This window comes from Mytilus edulis, chromosome 8 (genome assembly GCF_963676685.1).
Source record: "Mytilus edulis chromosome 8, xbMytEdul2.2, whole genome shotgun sequence".
NCBI lineage: Eukaryota > Metazoa > Mollusca > Bivalvia > Mytilida > Mytilidae > Mytilus > Mytilus edulis.
Window position 1 is genome coordinate 24,065,854 of NC_092351.1, and position 24,771 is coordinate 24,090,624.

The window sequence follows — 24,771 nt, forward strand, 5'->3', positions numbered from 1 at the left end:
ATGTAACAATGACAACTAACTTTTTAAGAGTCAACATTTTGTGTTGACAAAAAAGGTTATATTCTTAACTGTATACTTTCTAAATGATAAAAAAAAAAATGATCAATTTAAAAATCAATCTGGTCCATGTTTCTACTGGTAATAAATTTTACAGTTATCCTTAGAAATCACAAAAATTTACAAGCAAACATGACTTGAGAGTACTGTGTATTACAAACAAGCACTGTGACTCTATGAACATTTACTATAGGACTTTTAATTGATGAAAACATATGTAGTTGAAAAGTAATTTGGTTTTTAAAATTAAATTTTTCATTCAAATGTGCATATCTAATGTTGATTGTTATAAAACTAAGTATTTAAAGTACAAAAAAAGTTATAATATTGCTGCCAATTGTAAATGATATGCAACATAGTCCAGTGATACAAACGGTGAAAGAAAGTTATATACATTATATGAAAAATATGTGTATACAGCAGACAGTTCAATTATAAATCATTAATTAGTGCCCCATTTCTAACTTTTCAGAACTCAGATTTTGTCTTGGAAATTTCACTAGAAATTGAAGAGCATCTGAAACAAAAAGAGTTTTTTTTTTGTTATTGCATTTGAATTCTAAATTAGATTATTTCTTCACTTATCCCTCTTTAAAAAAATGACCCCCAATTTCAAATTTTTCTATTATCTTGAACTCATCAGCCGTTTCGAAGACGAGATGATAAAAATTAAAGCACTTTAATGTGAACAAGAATTGACATGAAACATTTTTACAAGTTCCTCTACCAAAGAATGGTCCCCTCATATCTGATATTTGATTATTGAACCCATCAACATTTAAATTACAGTCTGCTGTATGATAATATAGTATTTATAGAAGAAACATATGTGCAGATATTTATATATATAGAAACTTTACATCCACAACCAAAGAACTAAAAACCCATCACCATGGCAACAATTGTCTGTGAAGTAAACATTCATATGACTAGAATAAGTTCATTTGTAATTTGGATTTCTGATTTTGATGAATGGTTGTTAATGCATGAACATTTGTTGAGCATCAAAATACAAAATGTCAATTTCTTTTATTCTTCCGTCACCAACATCTGAAAATGAGGCGGAGACCCTGCACCTTTGTGAATGACGCTAAATCTTGGTGATCTTCATTGACCTGCTGGAAAGGGAATGGTATGAAAATGTGAAAAGCTAATGTTATGTGGCGATACATATGGTTTAGGCATATTAGGCAGGCAAGTATGACTAGAACATGCATTGTGCACAGAAGGAGAAGATGGTGGTGGCATGCTATTCTTACTATTAATTGTACTATTGTTGCCTTGACTACTACAACTATTTGGTAAATTTGATATTACCATGCCACTTGGAACTTTCCCTGGAACAAAACTTTGTGCCGAGGGATTCAAGTTGACATTACATGAATTACACTGTGACAGAGGCATCTGATTGTGTGCCATATTCCCAACATTAACAGGTTGAGGTATATTCTGGGGTGCCAAAATAATTGGTTCACCTTCACACCTTGATTTTTCAAGACTTAAATATTTCAACAAATCAAGATATTTGTTTGGTATTTCTTTGATAGGCTTGATAAGTTTGAGATTTTTATACATAAAATATTTTCTACGTTTGACAGTCTTATAACCATGATCTGACGATGTTTCTATCTCTGGAGGAGGAGTGCTGACAGAATCGGATATTGACATATCTGAACTATTACCATTTCTCTCGATCATGCTACCCTCGTTGTTTTTGACATTATCTTGTTCGCTATCATTCTTGTTTGCCTCACACCCACTATCATTCGATATGTTACTACTTCTATCATCATTTTCATTACCATTGTCAGGACTATGTGTCGTTGGTTGTATGAAAGTTGAAAAGACGGGAGCATAATCAACTCCATTACTAGGACTAGTTTTATATTTTGTTACCGGGGCAGACTGACATAAAACTATCGGAGACTGACCCTGTGTGATTCCATTGTGACTAGCAGCCATGGAGTGACTCAGAAGACTAACAGTTCTGTAATGCTGAAATGAAAAACATCTTCTATTATTGATACTTATATTTGATTATAATAACATTGCACTTTATCTATCACCTCGGTAATCAATCCATCCCAATTGATTTAAATAATTTTTAATATGGGGTATACCCACTACATTGGTTGATTGTTAGTTGTTTAACGTCCAGTAGCAAATATTTCATGCATATTCAGTATACGCATTAGATACAAATACAGTTTCATATTTAGAGCTTGACATTGTTTAGACACCACTCCATTGTTAAACTTGTTTTTGTTGGTTGGTTGTTTCACATTGATGTACACTCTCAAATGTCATACATACATTTGGAAGTCAAGGATTTAAAGATTTAGAGCAAAAATACTCTGTTTTTGTTTTGAATTCTCATTTTAACTTAATGAAAACAATGTATTCACTGTGTACTACAAAATAGTTGTACTAGTGATTTTTGAACGTTCAGAATAGCCTTGGTATAAAAGTTACAAGATGTGGCATGATTGCCAATGCAACAATTCACATGTATTCAATTCTAAACTTGCTTTAAAATTGAGAATGGAAATTGGGAATGTGTCAAAGAGACAACAACTCGACCATAGAAAAAACAACAGCAGAAGGTCACCAACAGGTCTTCAATGTAGCGAGAAATTCCCACACCTGGAGGCGTCCTTCAGCTGGCCCCTAAACAAATATATAATAGTTTATTTGTATTGAAGTACTAAGTCAGCTACAACTGAATTGTCCCAAAATGTTCTTCATTGTCTGAAAAGTTTGTAATTTATTCCATTGAAACATCACAATCTGAAAAGTTTCACTTTTAGATTCACTTTTACATTTACCCATTGTAAATTGTGTAAATATCTCACGGCTTGCACATATTCATAAACTATTGCTATTATTAATCTTTGTTATTAGACATATAATCAATCAGGTATGATCCTATGAATGAAAAGTTTATGCCATCACAACACGTTTATATCATGTAAACGCTACTACAATCTATTTGTCAATAGAATTTCTTACGTTTTTGAGAAAAATGAATACTTACACTGACACCAAGGTTAAAGAAAAATCTCAGTGTGTTGATATCTGAAAGAGAAAACAGAATTTTAAAAATTATTAAATTAAAGTTAGGAAGTGACAAAAGAGGCAAGTTTTATACTTTCTATTCAAGCAGTAAAAAATCGTTGAATATGATAAAGTCACGGACAGTACCAATTTTTCATTGCTTTCGTGAACAAAATTTCTAAAGGCTGTTGTGCAATCAACATAACCATAAAAATGAAATTCCATGAACTTGCAAGTGTTAATTATTCGATGAAAATAAATTAATCCATAGTACCTAATTTGTTCTAATCCAAACATAGAGGCCTTGTGCGGCCATGTTCTCTTATCATCAATTAGTATTGTCACTCTTCATAAAATACTTACCATTAAGAGGGAGATCCAGTCCCCTGGAATCTTCAGAAGGAGGATAATCCACATTAACTTCTGTAGGCATAATCGTTTCCATGAATGGAACATAAACAACGGGATTTGTCATACTTTCTTGTCCCATCATGCCGTTCTCACCATTATAGGCAACCATAGCACCACCATTCATCATATGAGGTGGCATCGGTGGTGGCTGGCCATCCATACCAAGACATGCTACAGGCACATTCGTATGTGGATGTGGTGGTTGGTCCATCATTGGACCGTATGCCACAAGTGGAGGTTGATGGAAGACTGGTGGTGGCTGCATTGGGACAGCCATTGTAACTGGTGGAGGTGGTGGCATATTAGATACTGGTACTGCTTGTTCTGAAAAGCATCATGTCATATTATATTGGAAATGTTTATCCAATTTTCACTTAATCTTCAAATAGTAGAGTAAACAACATGCAACTGTTGAAGGACATTACCCATAACCGAAATGATATAACACAGGAAACATTTACCATAGAGTGTAAGGTATAATAAACTACAAATTGAGGACTCATTCTAAAAACCAATTAAACCCTAAAACCTTTCTTAAGTTATGTACTGAAAGGTAGTTTTACTGTATACCTAGTACTTAATTACAATACTATCTTACCACCAACTAGTAAATACAAATAGAATTGTCAAAAGAATTTGAATAGAATTCAAGCAAAAGCAGCCTTAATAGCTTTAACTAACTTTCGCTGTAACATTTTTGTTCTAGACACCAAAGTAAATTCTTAAATAAATTGTCAATATGATCCAACAGTTTCCCAACATATCCATGTTAGTTATAATACTGCAATTTCTCACTTTCAAAGAACTTCATTTACTACCATATTCCAATGCACCATTCCAAATAACCACATACTACTTGCTACTAGTAGAAAGTCCCTTATTTCATTTAACTACTATCATACCTTCCAATTACAGACCACCCCATCTCTATTAACAACAATGCCCTTTTTAGTCACTTCTATATCCCCTTTCCAAAAAATGAAAAACCCTTTGTTCTATAAACTGAATGCCCCTTCTTATTAACAGTCTATCTGTTTCACATTCCCCACCCCTTTCTATAAAATGCCATGCCTACTTAAATTAACTGCTGTCAAACTTTCTAATAATAGATACACACCCTTTCTAATAACTCCCATGCCCTGTTTGTATTAACTACCATCCCAACTTCCAATAACAACCCCACCCACTTTCTTTAAACTGTCATGCCCCTTTTTAATCAACTAACTTTCCATCCCACCTTCCAATGACTGACCGACCCCTTTCTATAAGTATCATGCCCCCTTTTTTATCGACTGCTGTCAAACCTTCCAAGGTCTTCCAATAACAGCCACACACCCTTTTAATTAAATGCTGTCTAATTTTCAACAAACAGCCACACATCCTTTTTATAAATAGCTACACCACATTCTTACTTACTGTCATTCTGTACATTAGAAAGAGGAAGAGGAGGAGGGAGAGCTGCAGGCTGAGTCATGCGAGGGGGGAGGTTCTGTTCAACAGTCATTGCTTTCATCTGTAATAAAACATAAAACCCATCCATAACAACAACACCAAGGCTATCAAAACATGCATGCAACGAAATAAAATATAGGCTTATATCAAGGAGCTACATCAATACACACAGACATGAATTAATTATGAATATACAAAAATTTGTATCTTTGAGAAAACAAACAATCAACAGTACAAATATGTTCACTTCTGCTTACGATAACATGGGATTTAGAAATAAAAGAAAAAATTAAGTTTGTAACAAATTCTTTCTGTAAATTTACATCAATCAATCAGTCCTCTTTTATACAAGGTTAGAGCAAAAGTATAGGAAATTCTGAAATCCACTTTTTTAAATATGTTGATATATACATTTCAAAATTATAATATCAAATGCATGCATGTGTATACCGGAAAACCTAAAAGTCATTTATATTCATTGTGATAAATAACCAGATGCTCCGCAGGGCACAGCTTTATACGATCGCAGATGTTGAACCCTGAACGGTTGGGGCAAGTATGGACACAACATTCAAGCTGGATTCAGCTCTAAATTTGGATTGTGATTAAATAGTTGACACAGCATAGGTTTCTGACACAGAATGAATGTGGTCTAATGAGACTTAAAATATTTTTTTTGCCTTTGAGCAATTCACTATGCTGTTGAATATTAATCCTCACAAAAAAAATGTTTTAAGAAATTCTTTTTATTTATGAAATCTGAAATGAGAAAAATTTAACCACCACACCCCCCCCCCCCCCCCCCCCCCCCCTTTTCCCTTTTTCCAAAACTTATCTCAATTCAAATTTCTAATTGGAGTTTGCAACAATAACTACTCATTTAAATACATCATAAAATATTAAAATGTAAAATAAAGCGCTTGTTATCACTGAATGGTAGAAATTGTTTTAATTTATCAGTTGATAGTAAAAGTGAATATACATTGTATATTGTATAAAAAAATGATTTAAGTTGATTCAACTACTATTCTGGACAAAGAAAGATAACTCCAATTATTGTGCAATTAGATATTTCTTGCTATTGCGCAATACTGTGCAATTGAAAATATTTGATATTGCACAATACTGTGCAATTGAAGATTTCTTGCTATTGCACAATACTGTGCAATTGAAAATTTTTTGCTATTGTACAATACTGTGCAATTGAAGATTTCTTGCTATTGCTGAATACTGTGCAATTGAAAATTTCTTGCTATTGCTGAATACTGTGCAATTGAAAATTTCTTGCTATTGCACACTACTTAATATAATAATTTTGGATCCTGACTTGAACCAACTTGAAAACTGGGCCCATAATCAAAAATCTAAGTACATGTTTGGATTCAGCATATCAAAACAGCCCAAGAATTCAATTTTTGTTAAAATCAAACTTAGTTTCATTTTGGACCATTTGGACTTTAATGTAGACCAATTTGAAAACGGGACCAAAAATTAAGAATCTACATACACAGTTAGATTTGGCATATCAAAGAACCCCAATTATTCAATTTTTGATGAAATCAAACAAAGTTTAATTTTGGACCCCGATTTAGACCAACTTGAAAACTGGGCCAATAATAAAAAATCTAAGTACATTTTTAGATTCAGCATATCAAAGAACCCCAAGTATTCAATTTTTGTTAAAATCAAACTAAGTTTAATTTTGGACCCTTTGGACCTTAATGTAGACCAATTTGAAAACGGGACCAAAAATTAAGAATCTACATACACGGTTAGATTTGGCATATCAAAGAACCCCAATTATTCAATTTTTGATGAAATCAAACAAAGTTCAATTTTGGACCCTTTGGACCCCTTATTCCTGAACTGTTGGGACCAAAACTCCCAAAATCAAACCAAACCTTCCTTTTATTGGTAATAAACCTTGTGTTTAAATTTCATAGATTTGTATTTACTTATACTAAAGTTATGGTGCGAAAACCAAGAATAATGCTTATTTGGGCCCCTTTTTGGCCCCCAATTCCTACACTGTTGGGACCTCAACTCCAAAATCAATCCCAACCTTCCTTTTGTGGTCATAAACCTTGTGTTTAAATTTCATTGATTTCTATTTACTTATACTAAAGTTATTGTGCGAAAACCAAAAATAATGCTTATTTGGGCCCTTTTTTGGCCCCTAATTCCTAAACTGTTGGAACCAAAATTCCCAAAATCAATCCCAACCTTCCTTTTGTGGTCATAAACCTTGTGTCAAAATTTCATAGATTTCTATTTACTTAAACTAAAGTTATAGTGCGAAAACCAAGAAAATTCTTATTTGGGCCCTTTTTGGCCCCTAATACCTAAAATGTTGGGACCAAAACTCCCAAAATCAATCCCAACCTTCCTTTTGTGGTCATAAACCTTGTGTTAAAATTTCATAGATTTCTATTCACTTTTACTAAAGTTAGAGTGCAAAAACTAAAAGTATTCGGACGACGACGACGACGCAGACGACGCAGACGACAATGCCAACATCATACCAATATACGACCAAAAAATTTTAATTTTTGCGGTCGTATAAAAAGTTAAAAGAAAACTTAAGTAATGTACACTTACCCGCCTTTTTTGCCAATGTTTAATAATAGATCCTAAAAAAAGATGAGATAAAATTAATTGTTTTGTTTTTCATTTTTATTTATCATTCAAATTCACAAGAGGTATTGTAGTTTCAAGGGAAGTCATCACAATAGAAATTTTTCTAAATATTAAAATACAAACTGTAATAAGTTAGAATTGAAAAGCTTTTAAAACAAAAACAAAAAAAACAATAATGAAATATAATCATTCAAAAGGACAAAACATTACAGATTGAAATCAGAATGTGCAATTTTTCTATCAAACTGCAATTTAATTGGGGAAAAAAATTGATAAAATTAATTACAGAATAACTAATCGAAGAATTCAAATAGAGAAAAATATTCAACGAGTGACCGAACAACACATTAATTCACGAATGTGTGTAGCGCATGAGTTAATTATCAGTGTTGTTCGGTCACAAGTTTTATTACATTGGCAAATGGCTCTTTTTTTGTGAAATTAATATAGAAAATGTAAGGAACTATATATTTTTCCTACGCATGTTTTGATCCGACGTTATCGACGTCTTGACAACGCCTATTGTTGTATGACGTCAGAGAGTGAAATAACCACGTTTATTTCACATGTGAAATTATCGGTTTTTATTTGACTGGGAAATCAATGTAATTCATTGCAACCAATGTAATAATTTTATATAATTACAATGATAAAATGATAGTTTTACATACAACATAATTAACTCTCAATGATAAAAATCAGAAATATAATATGTTCCTGAAAATTGCAATATGCATTTTATTTATCCAACTGATTTTTAAAAAAAAAATTAGGGCAAAAGTTGCATGAAATTATGTATTATAATGACAATTAAAAATAATAGTTTACCTATAAGTTGTCCTCTCGATGGCAAAAATCACAAAAATATCAAATACTCCTAAATAATATTCAAATGTCTTATTTCACCAAATCACTACTAAAGTTTTGTGACTTACTAGCTTTAGCCGATTTGTCTGGACGTAGTCTATCTACATCTACTTCTCTCCTGAAATTAAGAAGGAAGTCCTGGTATTAATAAAATCTCCATAATACAGATATAAGATTATCTACTTACAAAGGGCCATTACAATTACAAAACAATAACAAGATGCATTTGACATCACAGGATTATCTCCACTTAGAAAGGTCCATTACAATTTCAAAACAACAACAAAATGTAGTCGAAATCACAAGATTATCTCCTTAAACTTAAAAGGTCAATAAACACTTCCAGTATAATAATAAGAATAAAGACTGAAAGGGTCAATAATCATTTTAATTGTCTAAATAAAATGCATTCCTCCTCAACTTATTAAAAGCAAAATTATAGCTGCAAGTGTACACGAGCAATGCAAAAGTGTGTTTTTATAAATTTTTAATCTTATCTGATGTAGGGTTGCATTCACTTAATTTTAACTGCTTATTGGTGTTATTTATTATTTATTTTTTTTAATTTCTGGGGGAGGTGTCAGTTCCAAGTTTTATAGAGAAAAAATTTAACAGCTTTCTTAAAAAGGTTTATTTCTACATTTTATTTTGAACATGCAACTATTCCAAACCTAACAAATATTGCTTAACACTGCTTTGCAAGGGTAGATTAAATATCTAAGAGAGAAGAAAGATAAAGATGCATATCAAAACAAAGGTTTCAAACATGTCCTTAATATAAATGCCATTGAAGGTTCACTCTCCATGAAGCCTATCAACTGTCAACAGAATACTACAGTAGCTTTGTACTTGTATATTCAAGACCAAATGGGAGACAACTCATAAATATTATTAGAATAACTAAGATGAAAGTTGACTACCATTTGAATGCAGAGTTCCTCATAAGATATTAAATGTACATATTAAAGTATTTAATTATTACAAGAAAAAAAACAATACTTTATCTTAATACTAAATATTGCTGAGATCAGCAAGATACAGGTTTCCATTTTACAACAGAGGACTTGAGACATGTGGGATGCCTACCTTTCACCTAATTCTTCAATAAATGCTACCACAGCTTTGTTGTCAAACACTTCTTGTATGTGTCCATGATATAATTGTTTTCCTTCTTCAGATACTATCTACAAACATAAATAATCAATGTTATTATTTTCATGCTTAGGCTCACAAGAGTAAACGATTAACCTTAATCATTTAAATTTCAATTCAGAAAGTATCTGTTCATGATCACCATCTGACCATATACATCTTAAGTAGAAGAAATGTATGGATTTGTATGAAATATATAGCAATTGAATATAACAATGATTTAAGCAAAAGATTTTTTATAGGTCTTTTAAATTGTTGTCATCTATTTGAAATTGGACACTCATTACTCAGTATGTTTTTAAATTCCAACTTCTTAAATTTCAGGAAAAGCATTTGTTAGCTTTTAAATCCAAGATCATTTTTTGTTTTCAAAATTGCTGAATTTATATGCTCGATTAATTCTGATGAAACTTAATACACAACTTCCTGATTATATGATGGGAAACAATAAATTAGTTTCTACAGTGCAAACATCTTGTTATATTGAAATCAATGGTTAAGCGTAATATTTGGAGAGGAATTTTAATTGCTGTTGAAAAGACAAGTCATCAGGAGATATCCAAATTTTTTTAAAGTCTATAGCTCTCACTGATATTTAAACAATTGAAACATATATGAAAACTAATGTCAGCTAATTTTCTAATACATAATAGAGGGGGAGATAGGACCTTTATCCGGACTCCGGGATCGTGATTTTAAGCTCTGAATTTCAGGATTGACCATTTCGGGATCCTGGAATTCTTTTTTCAAATTACTCGATGTCAGGATTTTAATTTATTTATTCGGGACCTCGGGATATCGTGTTTTTAAGCCCGGGATTTCGGGAACAAGACCCCTCCTAACCCCCTCATAATATATAGCACTCTAAAAGACTTATTTGTCGATTTCATATTCCCGTTTTGCAGTGCAAGTACCTCATCTATGCTTTTGCTTGTTGTAATAATGCACATCAGAATATAGGATGATCGTAAAATAAGAATATAAAAAAATTAAAACCAGACATAAAACACATTTTGAATATATGAAAGTATTTCGAAAACACTGCATGGTCATCTTTAACATATATAAATTAGCTAAGACATTGCTATGCAAGACTAAATTTCTATTTACCTACTACATGTACTAAGAGTTAAAATCCATTATAACAACAATTCCTGTCCACGATGACATTTAAAAAGGGCAGAGGGTTCCACTATATGTATAAATGATTAGATTATGAAATTTTAAACAACTTATACTTTTTCTAGTCGTGACTTGCAAACATAAATAAATAAACAAAAATATCTCACACATTGGAGTGTATAAGATATAAAATAAATATCAATTATGTTGTTGGGCGTTCACATTAACTCCCTTCAACCGGACAATATCACAGCATTTCTGCAAAAAGATTCACCCATCCGTGTCTTCAGACTGGCAAACTCCCTCTATTTCACTTCGGCATTTAAATATTCACAACTATCAGATGAAAGATTTCTCACACTACTATTTACCCCAGTATGATAGGTCTCATAAACTTTAATAAATAATTAATCCATTAATGTAAAATTGTCCTGACCTTGGGATGTCTGCTGAATTTTATAAATATTTAAAAATTATGTAATTTTCAAAAGCCTTGAATGTAAAGAAAACCTTTTTGTTGATGTTTCAAGTGTAATATAATAACTTTTACTTTTGACAGCAATTTCTTTGTTTTATAAATCCATTAATTTTTTAAATGGATGTAAATTTGTCCCGATCTTGGAACATCTGCTGAATTCAATAAATAATTTTTCAATAAATGACGGGCATGATGGGTTATTTTCGTTCTTCGTGATCGGGGCATTTTTTTTTTATATTTTTGTGATCCATGATCATGGAAATTTATTTTCTGTGAATCTTGATTGACAAAAAAATCAACTCGTGAATCTTGATGAGACCCCCCACCCCTAATCAGGCCTCTCATATATTTTTAAAATTCTATAATTTATAGCCTTGAATGTAAAATAAAAGAAAACATTTCCAGTTTATCGTTGTTACAAGTCAAATATATTACTCACTTTTTAAATACTTTGATAGCAAATTTTTTTTTTAATAATTTAGAAACATAACAAATTTGTTCCGTTGATTATATGATTCACATTTACATAAAATGTATTATGCCGTATTTCAGTAGAGGGAATTACAAAATGGATTTTTTGAAGGGTTACATAATTTTGTTTTAAATGAATGGTTACTAGTAAATAAAAATTTATGTTCAATTATTATTTATTTGCTGAATAATAATTTTCAAAAAAACTTAAACAATATATGTTTTATAATTAGTAATTATACTGTCTATATTATAAAACAAGAGTGCACATGCTAAAGTGTCTTGCCTGATTGAATAACTCGGGGAAACAAACCACAAACATTAATGTATTCTAATGAACCGAGGTCAAGGTCAGATGAACCCTGCCAGACAAACATGTTCATCTTACTATTATGCCGCAGGCATACATACTATATATAGTTGACCTATTACAGTATCTGAGAAACAGACTCAACATTGGAAGATATCCTATCCCAGCAATGTAAAATTATTGTCTGCAGAAATATGTCAAAACTGATTGGTCAGATTTTATATCATGTCACCTTAAAATGTTTGTCCTTTGTGATGAAAAATAGAGTCCCTTGATTTGGACCCAGCTGTACAGCACATTTCAAATGCTGATTAGTATATACATTGTATTTTAAAAGAATTTTTTTTTTTATGGCCGATTGAAAATGAATACAATTTGAACACTCTTTTTAGTGGATATATTGTTTGGTTTATGCCAATTAAAATGTTTACATTTTACTTCCCAACATCAATTTAAGTGGAAACTATCGTTCAAACAGTTGTTTTTTAATTCTGTAATTAGCAAATATTCTGAACATCACCAATCTTAATGTCTCATTTTGCCAGAGGTCAGCATCCGAGGATAAGAAATCATTAGCTAGGTTAATATAAACTGGGTGGATTTAAGTATAGATATCATCTATTAGAATCATAGCGTGGGGTGTCAATTTAAATGTAGCATACATTTTCTGTCTGTTGAACCAATAAGTTCATACATATTTGCTCTAACTCATTTTACAAATCTAGTGCATCAAGTCCAAACAGGGTTTCCAAGGAAATGAATTTCTTTTCAAATTGAGAAAAATACTCAAAACTTGTTGTTTTTAAATATGTTTGTCATCTTTTGGTGCATTAATGATGACCATAGTTAGCAAATTCTCATTAAATTACATTAAGCATTAAAAATTTGATACACATTTCATTGAAATTTAAATGTGCAGTCATTCATGAGCAGTGACAAACATATCTTTTTCATTAAAACTGTAACTGTAAAATGCATAAAATGAAAATAAATCTACTTTATAGTGTCAAGTTGAAAAATATTTCTTATTCTGCTCGACATTTTATTTTGTGTACTTTCATACATTTGATTCTTTATTATTTTTTATTTAAATAAAAGATGCTTATTCAGACATTTTAACAATTTTTTGTTTTGGTTGACCTAATTATAAAACTCTTTTACAATTTCATAGCAATCTCTAGAAGGATCCTGAATACTCAGTATAATCAGATTACACAATTACTAAGGGAAGAATTAAGCTGATCTCGTGTTAACCATATTTCTTTATAAGAGGTGGAAGAATAGTGGACACAGTATAAATTGCTTGCACTGACATTGTTTGAAATGTGAAATCAAAAAGTACAATGAAAATACAGCATATTCTGTTCAGTGAATAAAATTACAAAACAATTTTTTTCTCCAAAAGATACAATTAGCTGTTCTATGTAAGAAGATTGCCACTCCTTATATTCAAGGTTCTGTTTAAAAACTTCTCTCGGGAGACCTGACCCGACTATTGGCCTGAATAAGATGGAATAAACTGAATGTGACATGAAGAACATTAGGTCATTCTTTGACTTCTTGAACTCTCCAACTTGTCATGTACTTAAGTTTCCAATACGACTTGATTAAACTTAGTACATGACAAGTATGGTGTAAATCAGTAACATCTGTAGCATTGGGAGTGTCTCTAATCTATATCTATATTTATCCACTCTTCAAAACAATTCTTAAGTAAAACATCAATGAACGATCCATTCATAACATCACTTTTACATACTTCAATCAAAGTTAGAAATTTGCCGTGACAAATCTATTATCAATTTTGAACAATATGAGTTAAGGATCATCATACAATATTGAACAAATTGGTTGTTAAACCCTCCGAGATAACTCAGTACAGACAACCCTTAAAGCTGCTGTAAAGTTTAAAGGCCTAGCAGCACCTATTCCTAGATATTTAAAAGTATCATTTTTGGACGTTAAGATTCTTTTTTTTTTTTTGTAGTCTTTATAAGTAATTTCTGATAGGATTAAAATGCAAAGAGTTTTTAGTTGACAATGAAACCCAGTGCAATGGCTATATTCCATATGGTGTAAATAAATAACACATAGCCTTAATCACAGACATGATCATAAAAAACGATTTAAACCTTACATCCAACGGTGTTAGTAGAGGATCTAGAAATTTTTAGAAGAGGGGGCCCACTAACTGCCTAAGAGTGGACCTGGACCAGTAATGCTTCAGTGATTCCTTCTATAAACAACTATTTTTTTCCACAAAAGGTGGGGCCCTTTAATCCGCCTCTGATGTTTTTAAGTACTTACCATACACCTATCACCAGGACAGTATACAATGGCTTTGTGTCTTGCTTCTGAAATGTAAGACCATAGAATAAAGAGCTCATCAACGAAGCTTCAAATCACATATTAAAGGGAAGATTCTTATAACATGGAATACTGCATGAAACTGGTAACTATATGTAAAGTGGTGCTGTATTCACAGTTCTCGCACACAAAAAATTCCACATAAAAAACAAACAACAGATAAAATTGAGAATGAAAATGGGAATGACCACATTTAGAAATGTCTGCAGCTATCATTGAATACATGTTGAAGGTCTTCGAGAAAAAGGTTGTACCTGTCTCTATTCAAAGACTAGAAATGTTTTTTAGATGTTTAATCAATGAGTTAGTTCATTTCTGAAAGAGACATTTGGTTGGATCTTTCAATAAATTTCAATTTTGACAATCAAATTATGTTTGCTCTAAGAAACTTAACATGTTTCATTTAGTTCCTCAACAGTTTCACTTTGGTCAACGGTAGATATGTGGGAATGGTGTATTTTAAATTCAGCAAAATTGAACATCTTTACAGTTAGGAAACGGAGCAAAATTATCAAATAATAGCAAATACTATTAACATTTAAGTTTAATAACAGTTACAAAATCGATTTAATTTTACTAGCAGATAAAAAAAATATCTAAATCAGCATTTAAGTTTAAACGTCTTAATGGGTAAAAATTTCACTACCAATAAACCTCCATTCATTTATATTATCAGACATTCAATAATCAAGCATGAATGATCACAACACATATTTTTTTTTAATCCATGATAGGGTGTAACGTAATGAAATTTGAAACTGAACACAAACCAGTATGTTTAAACTTGTACCAATACACCTTGAATCACGTCAGATGGGAAGACATTCTTTTTAGGCCTAAAATAAAATATTGTTTGTTTCCCCAATCCCGACCGACCCTGCAAAAATGGTACTACTCATAAAATTTTATTGTCAAAACTAAGTCAAATATTATTTTATTCATTTCTGATTTTCAGGCTTGCTGGATCATCCGATAATGTTCAAGCTTTTTGGAAAAATAAAATTATTGCCCTACCTACCTACCCACACCTGGCTCGGCAGGGTCGGGATTGGGGAAACAAACAATATATTAATCAAAGCCTTATGCATGTGACCTTGATAGTTCTTACCTCTGGTGTCCCTCCACTTGGAAAATTATTATTAACAGCAAAATATAATTGTGCTTTATACTCTCAAAAAGAATTCTTCTTTTTAAAAAAAATATTTCCTACTGTAATCACCGTCAATTACTGTGGATTCATTATTATTCGTGGAATAAGTTTTGGTGGACTTGGCGGGTAAGGGGTATGGCAAGCCGAAGTGGACAAAAAGAGCTATTTTCTAATATTAGAAAATGATTTTTTAAATATTAGAAAATTATTTTTTAATATTAGAAATTGATTTTTTAATATTAGAAAATGATTTTTTAATATAAGAAAATGATTTTTTAATATTAGAAAATGATTTTTTATATTAGAAAATAGCTCTTTTTGTCCACTTTGGCTTGCCATAAAGGGGAAACCAAAATGTTTGACAAATGACAATTTTCTACAAGTTTGTATGCAGAATTCAGCAAATTAGATACCTACAAACTTGAAACTTTTCTTTAATCAATGCAATATAGTACCCACTAAAAAAAATCCACAGGACTTGAAACTGCTAGTGTTTCACTATGCGTTGACTTCGGAAATTTGCAAGATTTAAGCTGTAGGGGGACAAATGCAACAAAGCATGTGAAATAAATATCAAATTAAATGTATCAAAGAGTCAAATAATTGTAATACAAATATAATTCAGAAAAGATGCAATTTGATTATCAAATTGATAAAACTAATTCATATGTGACTTAACAACAAGATTTTTTTTAATTCAAATTTGCACTTTTACACATTGTAAAAGCTGTCACCTAAGTGTATGAATATAGATTTGCTTCTCTATAGTTAAATTTTCAAGTTCTGACCGTCTCGTCTCAAGTGGATACATATTGTTATTTACTGGGTAAATTAGTTGAATCTGTGTGTGTCTAACAATTTAAAGGAAAATGTGAGTGCAATGGTTGGGAATTGATGTAGCAGTAAATTACACAAGACAAATATTTATGACATATGGTGTATATCAAAATTCTTAAAGTTTAAAAGAATCCTTTCACACAGAATTATATATAACCAGAATTTGTCCATAGTACAAGGATGCCCCACTCACACTTTCATTTTCTATATTCAGTTGACCGTGAAAATGGGGTAAAAAAAATCATAATTTGGCATAAAAATTAAAAAGATCAAATCATAAGGAACATGTGTACTAAGTTTCAAGTTGATTGAACTTTAACTTCTTCAAAAACTACCTCAAACAAAAACTTAAACCTAAAGCAGGACACATTGACGAACTGATGGATGAACCGACAGATGAATGAGCAAACAAATCCACAGAAAAGAAAACATAATGCCCCCTCTACTATCGTAGGTGGGGCATAAAAATATGTTATTCCAAGTTAATAAAATGTTTCTCTGTTTAAGTATACAAGATAAAAAAAAATTCCTTGTACATTGAAATAATATATTATCTAAATCTTTAAATAAGTTTGACCTTGAAAAGATTACCATATCAAGTAAATGATGGCCACAATATATTAACAGCTGCACAGTTATCTAAATTAATGTAAAAGTCGTATTTGGCTACACTTACAATGAACCAAACAATGTAAAATATTTCATAAAATCCAGATTATCATAAAATGAATTTTCATTAAATTTAGTTTTTACTTCTACTGCATTAAATTTAGTTAAAATCATACTTCCATACAGCATATATAGTTTTAAAACTTCATATGATTTGACAAACTGTAGTTATAATCCTACAGAACAGCATTCATTTTTGCATCAAGCACCTGTTGTCAACAATACAACTGAACAACCTACCTCTTTTGTCTTCTTCCCAAATGTCAAGTTCTGTGTTCCTGTATATCAGTGGATCTAAGGCTTTAGCTATTCTAAATGGTACAGGGGGCTTTATTATAAAGATACCAGTATCTTCCTGAAATATGTGAGAAAAAATTGATGAGTTGCATCATTTTTTACATTAAAATAACTAATGAAATTGGATTTTAATGATTATCTTTCTTTTGAAAATAACAATCCCATCTTCAATATTTTCTCAACATATAGCTTTCATTATATGAAATGTGTTTTTGTCATAAAAATATTTTTCAGTCCATTAAATAAAACCATAAAAATGTATACAATTCTCTTATAATCCACCTACATTATCATATACCAAAAAATTACTGTCCGTTATCATATACCAAAAATTTACTGCCCGTTATCATATACCAAAAATTTACTGCCCGTATATAAAATTTCAACAAGTTAACACAATCTTTAAAATAAAAAACTATTTAGAAGAGGGGAAATTGATATTAAATAAATCTTCAGCAGAAAACTATCTACATGCATTGATGTTGACAAACTATCTTTATGACATTATGACATTAACTAAATCAATGTCTGTTTATCAAACCACAGATGTGCCATCACACAAAGGGAAATAACTCTCGACCAATTTATGATTATTTTACATGTGAAATTTAATATCCTTTTTTTATTTGTTTGTATAATGAACCATATTGTAATCATATACATATTGTAATCAATTAATCTTTATGTATTCATTACAGATAATGACCCCTTTCGTTCCTATGAGCTACTGTGATTAAAGATGATAAATTATCGATTTTGTATACAAAATTTTTTTTTTTTCCATTTTATTTCGTATTTATTTCCCAATGATTACTCCTGTGATATTGACTTATTGACCTTTATCAGGTTTGGTATTGTAAGAAAAAGGTTACAAATATTAAGTATTATAGGTTATGATTATTTAAGGTAACAGACTAAAAATAACAGGCAACTAAAAGATTCTCCACATAGACAGAGAACACAGCTGTTACATATTGATTCCTTTTAAAGTCACGTCTTTTAAATAAATTTAATTTTAAGTAGGACAATAAAAAAATCAATATATATTTAACTTGAATGTCAACAATCTGCCAGAATATGGTTCTTTGAATAAAAACCCAACAATAATCAGAACTGTGTACGTGATAAGGTATATATGCCTTTACTGGTGACCTTATTGCTTAAAAGACCAAGATATAATTTAACCTAATACTAGAAACTATCTATATCTGTATCTTTATCATCTTGCTATAGTTCCTAAAGTTCATAACTGTGACCTAACAAATTCAACTTGTTTCTAGGTAACTTTGTATTAACATGAGCAACACGACCAGTGCCACATGTGGCGCACGATCTGCTTACCCTTCCGTAGCATCTGAGATCACCCCAAGTTTTTTGGTCGGGTGTGTGTTTCTTAGTCTTTACTTTTCTATGTTGTGTTTTGTGAACTATTGTGTGTCAGTCTTTTTCTTTTTTAGCCATGGATTTGTCAGTTTATTGTTGATTTATGAGTTTGAATGCCCCTTCGGTATCTTTCGCCCGTCTTTCATGACCTTGTCAACATTCTAGTTATTATCTGGTTTTGTCATTATAAGGTTGCAAAACTATAATAACTTCTAAATGTGTAAATTGTGTTATATTAAATGATGAATTTTCAAATTTTTTTTTAGTTTCCTTTCATGCCTTGTTTCATTCCTTCATATAAAGTTAGTCGGTTTAAACTTCGAGCTTTTAAAGTGATCGTACAAGTTTTGTATCAGGTGAAAGAAGTGTTTTCAGCAGCAAATGTTTAACAAGTTTCCAAAGTAGATCCACTGATGCATTTTATCATATGCTTTTATAATGAACCTGTTCAGTCATGACATATTGACATAAATTTCTTACAGAATCTATTTTCCTTTCTACTCTGCCTGTTAAAATCAGACTTAATAAAATGTGCAAGTGTATTTATGCCAAATATGTTGATTAAAAATGTTTTCATACGGTTTCCTTTTTTTATTGGAAGGACACTGACTGCGCAACTTTGCTCGTGGGGCTACTTCAATACTTAATTATAAGGGGTTCTATTACCCCACCTTTTTCATATGATTAAGATTTTTAAAATGTATACCTTTTCATATATATTGCGAAGGTAAAAATGTAACCTTTTCCCATATTGTTTGGGTTTCTAGTGGTGTGTAATGGTCTGTAATGTAAGAGTGGAATACTAAAGTGCCAAAAGAGAACAATTGGTTAATAAAAACATGACTTCATCATATATTTACAAGCTTGAAAAGGTGACCTATTCCAGCAGTATGTCTATCACATTGTATATAAAAGGTGTGCCCCCTCTCCCTCCGAGGACTTCATCATCTAGCCAATACGGATATAATATATTTTATGTATGATTGGTACTTTCCTTTGCTCCACATCATTCAAAGCAACAGACTTTCTAAACACTACTTGTTAATGCATAAATTAAGTCTGCTATCAAATGCATTAACAATGCACATTACATATCTATAAATCATGAATGCTAAACTACTATGAATTTAGAAATGTTTGCATTGTTTTGGGTTTGTAATGCAAAGTTTGCAAGGAGATAGGTATCTTATAATTAAGACTGTATTTTTAATTTTGATAGCATATTTTCTATTCAGCAATTATTTAACTTTCATTTGAGTCAATCACAATAATATATGCACACAATAATTTCTGAATTGACAGTAATGGGCAACACTTAAGTTTTGTAGGATTAAGGAAACTACAACATATAATCCAGGATCATCAGCTATAGTATAAGGTCCAGGATGTCATAAGCTTAATACACTACATTTTTAAAACAACAGAATGCCTAAAACATAGTAACTACAATTTTTAAGTTCTAATAATTCAGTAATGTGTCGGATGCAAGTCAGAGTTTATACTATGATGCAGCTTATAATTTTACCAAAAAATGAAAAAAAAATGAAAAATAAGAGCCAGTCAACTTTTTATATTTTAAGTTTCACCAGAGTAATGTATGCCTAGTGGGTAAGGGCTTAGCTCATTGTTGAAGGCTGTACAGTGACCTATAGTTGTTATTTTTTATGTCATTTGGTCTCTTTTGAAGAGTTGTCTCATTGGCAATCATACCACATCTTCTTTTTAAATTGTCAGAATTTATAAAATAAGTTTAAACTTTTACCCAACATTTGAAAAATATAAGCCACAACTTTTTATAATCCACAAAATCCCAGTAGTGATGTATTCTTGTCAGCTTATACTTTTACACAATATTCGCAAAATACCAACCACATCGTTTTAAGTTCCAATTACCAGTAATGTACGCACGTCAGAATTTGTACTTTAGAAACTAAAGCTTAATAAAGAAGCTTACATTATTTTTATATCAACTTATAAACTTTTTTTCAGTTCAATTTAACTTTCAAACTGTTTATAATATGTCATTGACGTATTGAAAATTTGTTTTGATTAGAATAAATCATCTTATGTACTAAAAAGGAAGTATAAAAGAACTATATAACACTGACAAAACAGAAATGGTTTTGATTTACAATTACGTAACATAATCTCACATTTAAATGTACAACACTTCAAATCAGTTTGTTACAGATAGCAGGTAACTTTCAGATTTCAATAGGAAGTTTTCAGTTTTTCAATGATATTTTTCAGTTTTACAGGGACTGCAACATTATTATTAAATGGGAAAAGTTCAAGATCAGAGCCATCTGGGTCATGCTGTTTAAGGCATAATGAATTCTTAACCCAACTGTTAAAGACCCAGCAGGAAATTTCAAAAAAAAGAACATCAATAAATACACTCTATTGTGTTTGATTAATGGTCTATTCTTCATGTATATCTTGAGAATCTAGTCCCATGAATACACAATATATTTAATATTTTTCCACATTACCAAAAGAAAATGCTTCAGTCTAACAAATATTCAACTCATGATTCAGAAAGTATTTTGTACAATATTCTATTTAAAACTTTTGACCATTGTACAGAACAGTTGGCAGTTAAGTTCAATTAAATTCAAAACTTTTTTAACTATAAAGATTATATATATATGACCCTGGCTGTCTGATTTTTTAATATTATGGTTTTTATTTCTAATCATCTTTTTCTCTTTTTTTTTTACAAATAGTTATAATCTTTTCAGACAATATTGTTATAACTTATTTGCCTTTTACATGTAATCCTATTTGTTAAATTGATTTAAATCCTAACTTACATTATGTACCGACTGATTTATAATCCTATTACAATATTGTACAAATCAAACAATCATGTTTTTTTGTATAGCCACTTGTAAAACTCCTTACCGAAGAATGAGAAGAGTGACGATTGTAAAGTATGCAGGCTTTTTCTGGCGATTGTTCCCCGGTACTGCCGCAGCTACTGTCACTGGAGTCTGGACTGCTGCTACAACGAAAAGACAGATCCTAAATCAGTAAAGACAAGATGTTAGTTCTAACTTACTGCATCTCCGTCATTAAACGATTGATCCATGAAGAGAAAACACGTCTGTTGCAAAAGCCAACGAGCGTGGGACATCCTTTACTATCTACCACGAAACAAAAGACGACAAACTGTTACACAAATCAATGAGAAGTTATCATTTAAAGATTTTCAATTGTAAGCTAAAAGATTTTTCAAATGATGAACATTAAAACATAAAAATGATTAAATCTTTGTTGCTCACCAAATAAAAATTATTATCGTATAAGTCATTTCAAATTACTTATTATTTAACTATTGTTTACAGAAACTTCAAAGTCCAAACATAAAATATGTAATAATAATTTTTATCCATTTTTATATTGTCATCATTCTAATACCAAACTTGGATTTACATCAAGTTTACAATATTTCAGACTTTGTAAAATAAGGCAATTGTGTATTATATGGATAAAACTCAAAAAATACCTTTAACCTCATGTTCTACAAATACTGCTTGGTAGATTTATACATCTTTTTAAGATGGGCGTCAAATTGCTCATGAAAACAAAGATTTATATCAGTTCTACAAAACTTTTTGATATATTTTTTTATATAAATTAAAATAAAATCTATGCCTTAAAAAGTCATATTGTGCAAAACATTTTTATTTATACAGGCAGTCCTTAAAATGCATGAAATATTTGTAACTGACTCTTCAAGCTATGCAACAAATCTTTAATTTGATCATAATTACACATCAAATGAAAAAAAATTTAAATGCATTTGTACTTACATTTAGTTCAGACTTCCATTTAAAAATTTTATCTTAAAATAAGTATATATAGTCTAAATCTTTCTATATTTAATCACATCATTTTTTTTCTTTAAAACCCCTTCAATTTACATCAAACTTTATAAAGTATAAAGAAAACTGTCATTCCAGTCTATTGGTGAATAAATACGGATATATATTGCAGGGTGAAAAAGGAATTAAGGATACCAGATTAGATGTAATGACTATACGGCCTTTATAATCAACTGGTGATAAATTTGTACAACAGGCCAGGGTAGGATTAAAATATATGGAAAATTTAATGTCTAATTTCTGATAACAGAAATACTAGATGAATAATTACTAATATCTGGGGTAAAAACTTTCTTTAACTTTAAAAGGTTAAAACAACATACTGCTCATAAAAAAATAAATTGTGGAGAATTTTAAATTTTAAATTTTACATCATCATTAATTTCATACCTCATATGAAAGATTGCCATCAACCACAAATTCTCAAAGACAAAAACATCAAACTATAATTTATGAGGACCAGGCAATATCCTGTCTTGGGACGGGTACAAACATATGGCAGGGTTTAACTAGAGTTTATCACAATCCTTTCCAGAGAGTGATTTTTTTTGTTGAATATATAGGGAATCACTGAAAAATGACCAAAGCATGCCCCCTCTTGAGCAGTTCAGTGCCCCCCCTTTTTTTCTGGATCTCCCCACTGCTTTTAATCTTGGTAAGTGAAGTAAAATATTTACATTAAGAACAATGTTAATTGAAAGGTACTGGCATTCAACTCTCATGGTACAAGCATGGCAGGCAACATGATATACAGATGCAAAGAAATCAATACTAAACTAGAGGCCTATAAACATGCGGACAAAAAATGATGCCCCACACCTTTCCAAATCAACACTTTGATAAAGGAAAGCCCTAAGGTGCACAATAGCATGATACGGTTAACATTATGCGAGTTTCAATTAATCATATCTGAGGCTTATAAAGAGCACCAGATACAAAATGTGTACCCCTGGAAGAAAGCAATTGTTGCTAATAACTTCTTTAGTCTATTTTGTGCATTATACACATGTACATTTATTAAGAAAGTACAACAATAAATATCCGCTAAAATCAATGTTTTAACGAAGTAAAAACAAATATGGTCTTTAATTATGTTGGTGATCAAAAGATTCTATTCTTTGATCTTTAGTTTATTACATTTATCAAAATTTCAATCATATATTTATATATACTCTGAATGCAAAGAGGACCAAAAGTGAACCATTACTTCTAACAAATCTTTAAATTGCTGACAACTCAACATAAAGGGTGGATACCAAAACTTTATTTGTATATAGAAAAAAAGCAAGAATTTATTTGCATACCTGATGGCACAAAGGTGTGTTGATCATGGAAGCATACAAATTAAGTCAAGTGAAAACTGTATTTTACATACTGAACTCAGAAACATATATTTTTTTTGTCAATTGTTACAAAACAATGATGTAATTAGATCAAACTCCTTTCACTATGGCAAAAGATGAAGTAACTGAACTTTTCATATTCATTCAATTAAAAAGTTCATGCTAAGGTTTAAAGGAGAGCAAGACTTCTCTTAGTTTCCTACAAGTAATTTATCATTTGAACATTATAATTAGTTTTTGCAATATTTTCATAAATGATGATTATGATAAATAGACACCTGTCTACAGATTTTACTGTACTTTAATGTTAGTTTTACATATACTTTTTTTCTTGGTAACAGGTTTTGAATTCATTTTCTCCACAGATTCAAGATGTTACAAGCTTGTGTTTTCAGTTAAGAGAATTGATTTAATCTAGAGGAAAATATCTGAAGTAAAAATATAAATTTAAGATATTTAACTTTTAAAGACAATTTGTCAACCTGTAAAGATCATTAAATGTTTGTTAAAAAAATCAGTCCATCTAGAGATCTTCATGAAAAGCAATCTTTTCAAATATTTCAAATCAAATACAAAATAAAGATTTTTTTGGGGATAATATATGCTTAGAAGTATTTGTCCAAAAAAAATAAAAGGGTATTTTAAAATGCAAAATGATGAAAAGTTGAAAGCAAAATCCCCCCTTTTTTTTAAAACATTTTCAAGTAGTGCCAATATTGGCAATATTACACAACCTGAGCAGGCATTCTTTAACAGTTAAGTTTTCTCATTTGAACTATTTTACATTTGTCAATTCAGGGCCTTTTATGGTTTACTATGCTGCATGG

General features: G+C 30.6%; 1 protein-coding gene across 4 annotated transcripts in view; it reads right to left on the reverse strand.

The window, feature by feature from the left end:
• Positions 1-294: 294 nt before the first annotated feature.
• LOC139485141 (UDP-N-acetylglucosamine transferase subunit ALG13-like) overlaps positions 295-24,771 on the reverse strand; it is a 40,418-nt gene continuing 15,941 nt past the window's right edge. Inside the window, exons 7-17 of one of the 4 annotated variants that reach the window (XM_071269358.1) lie at positions 21,619-21,718; positions 17,275-17,389; positions 14,319-14,365; positions 9,565-9,662; positions 8,547-8,596; positions 7,573-7,604; positions 4,939-5,035; positions 3,475-3,846; positions 3,092-3,132; positions 1,989-2,052; positions 608-1,172 (exon numbers count right to left, since the gene is read on the reverse strand). In XM_071269358.1, the coding sequence (XP_071125459.1) occupies positions 1,165-1,172; positions 1,989-2,052; positions 3,092-3,132; positions 3,475-3,846; positions 4,939-5,035; positions 7,573-7,604; positions 8,547-8,596; positions 9,565-9,662; positions 14,319-14,365; positions 17,275-17,389; positions 21,619-21,718 (1,024 nt within the window). In that variant the 3' untranslated portion in view covers positions 608-1,164. Of the gene's footprint in view, positions 2,053-3,091; positions 3,133-3,474; positions 3,847-4,938; positions 5,036-7,572; positions 7,605-8,546; positions 8,597-9,564; positions 9,663-14,318; positions 14,366-17,274; positions 17,390-21,618; positions 21,719-24,771 lie in introns of all 4 variants that reach the window. The other 3 variants (XM_071269357.1, XM_071269356.1, XM_071269355.1) reach the window with 3 other exon arrangements.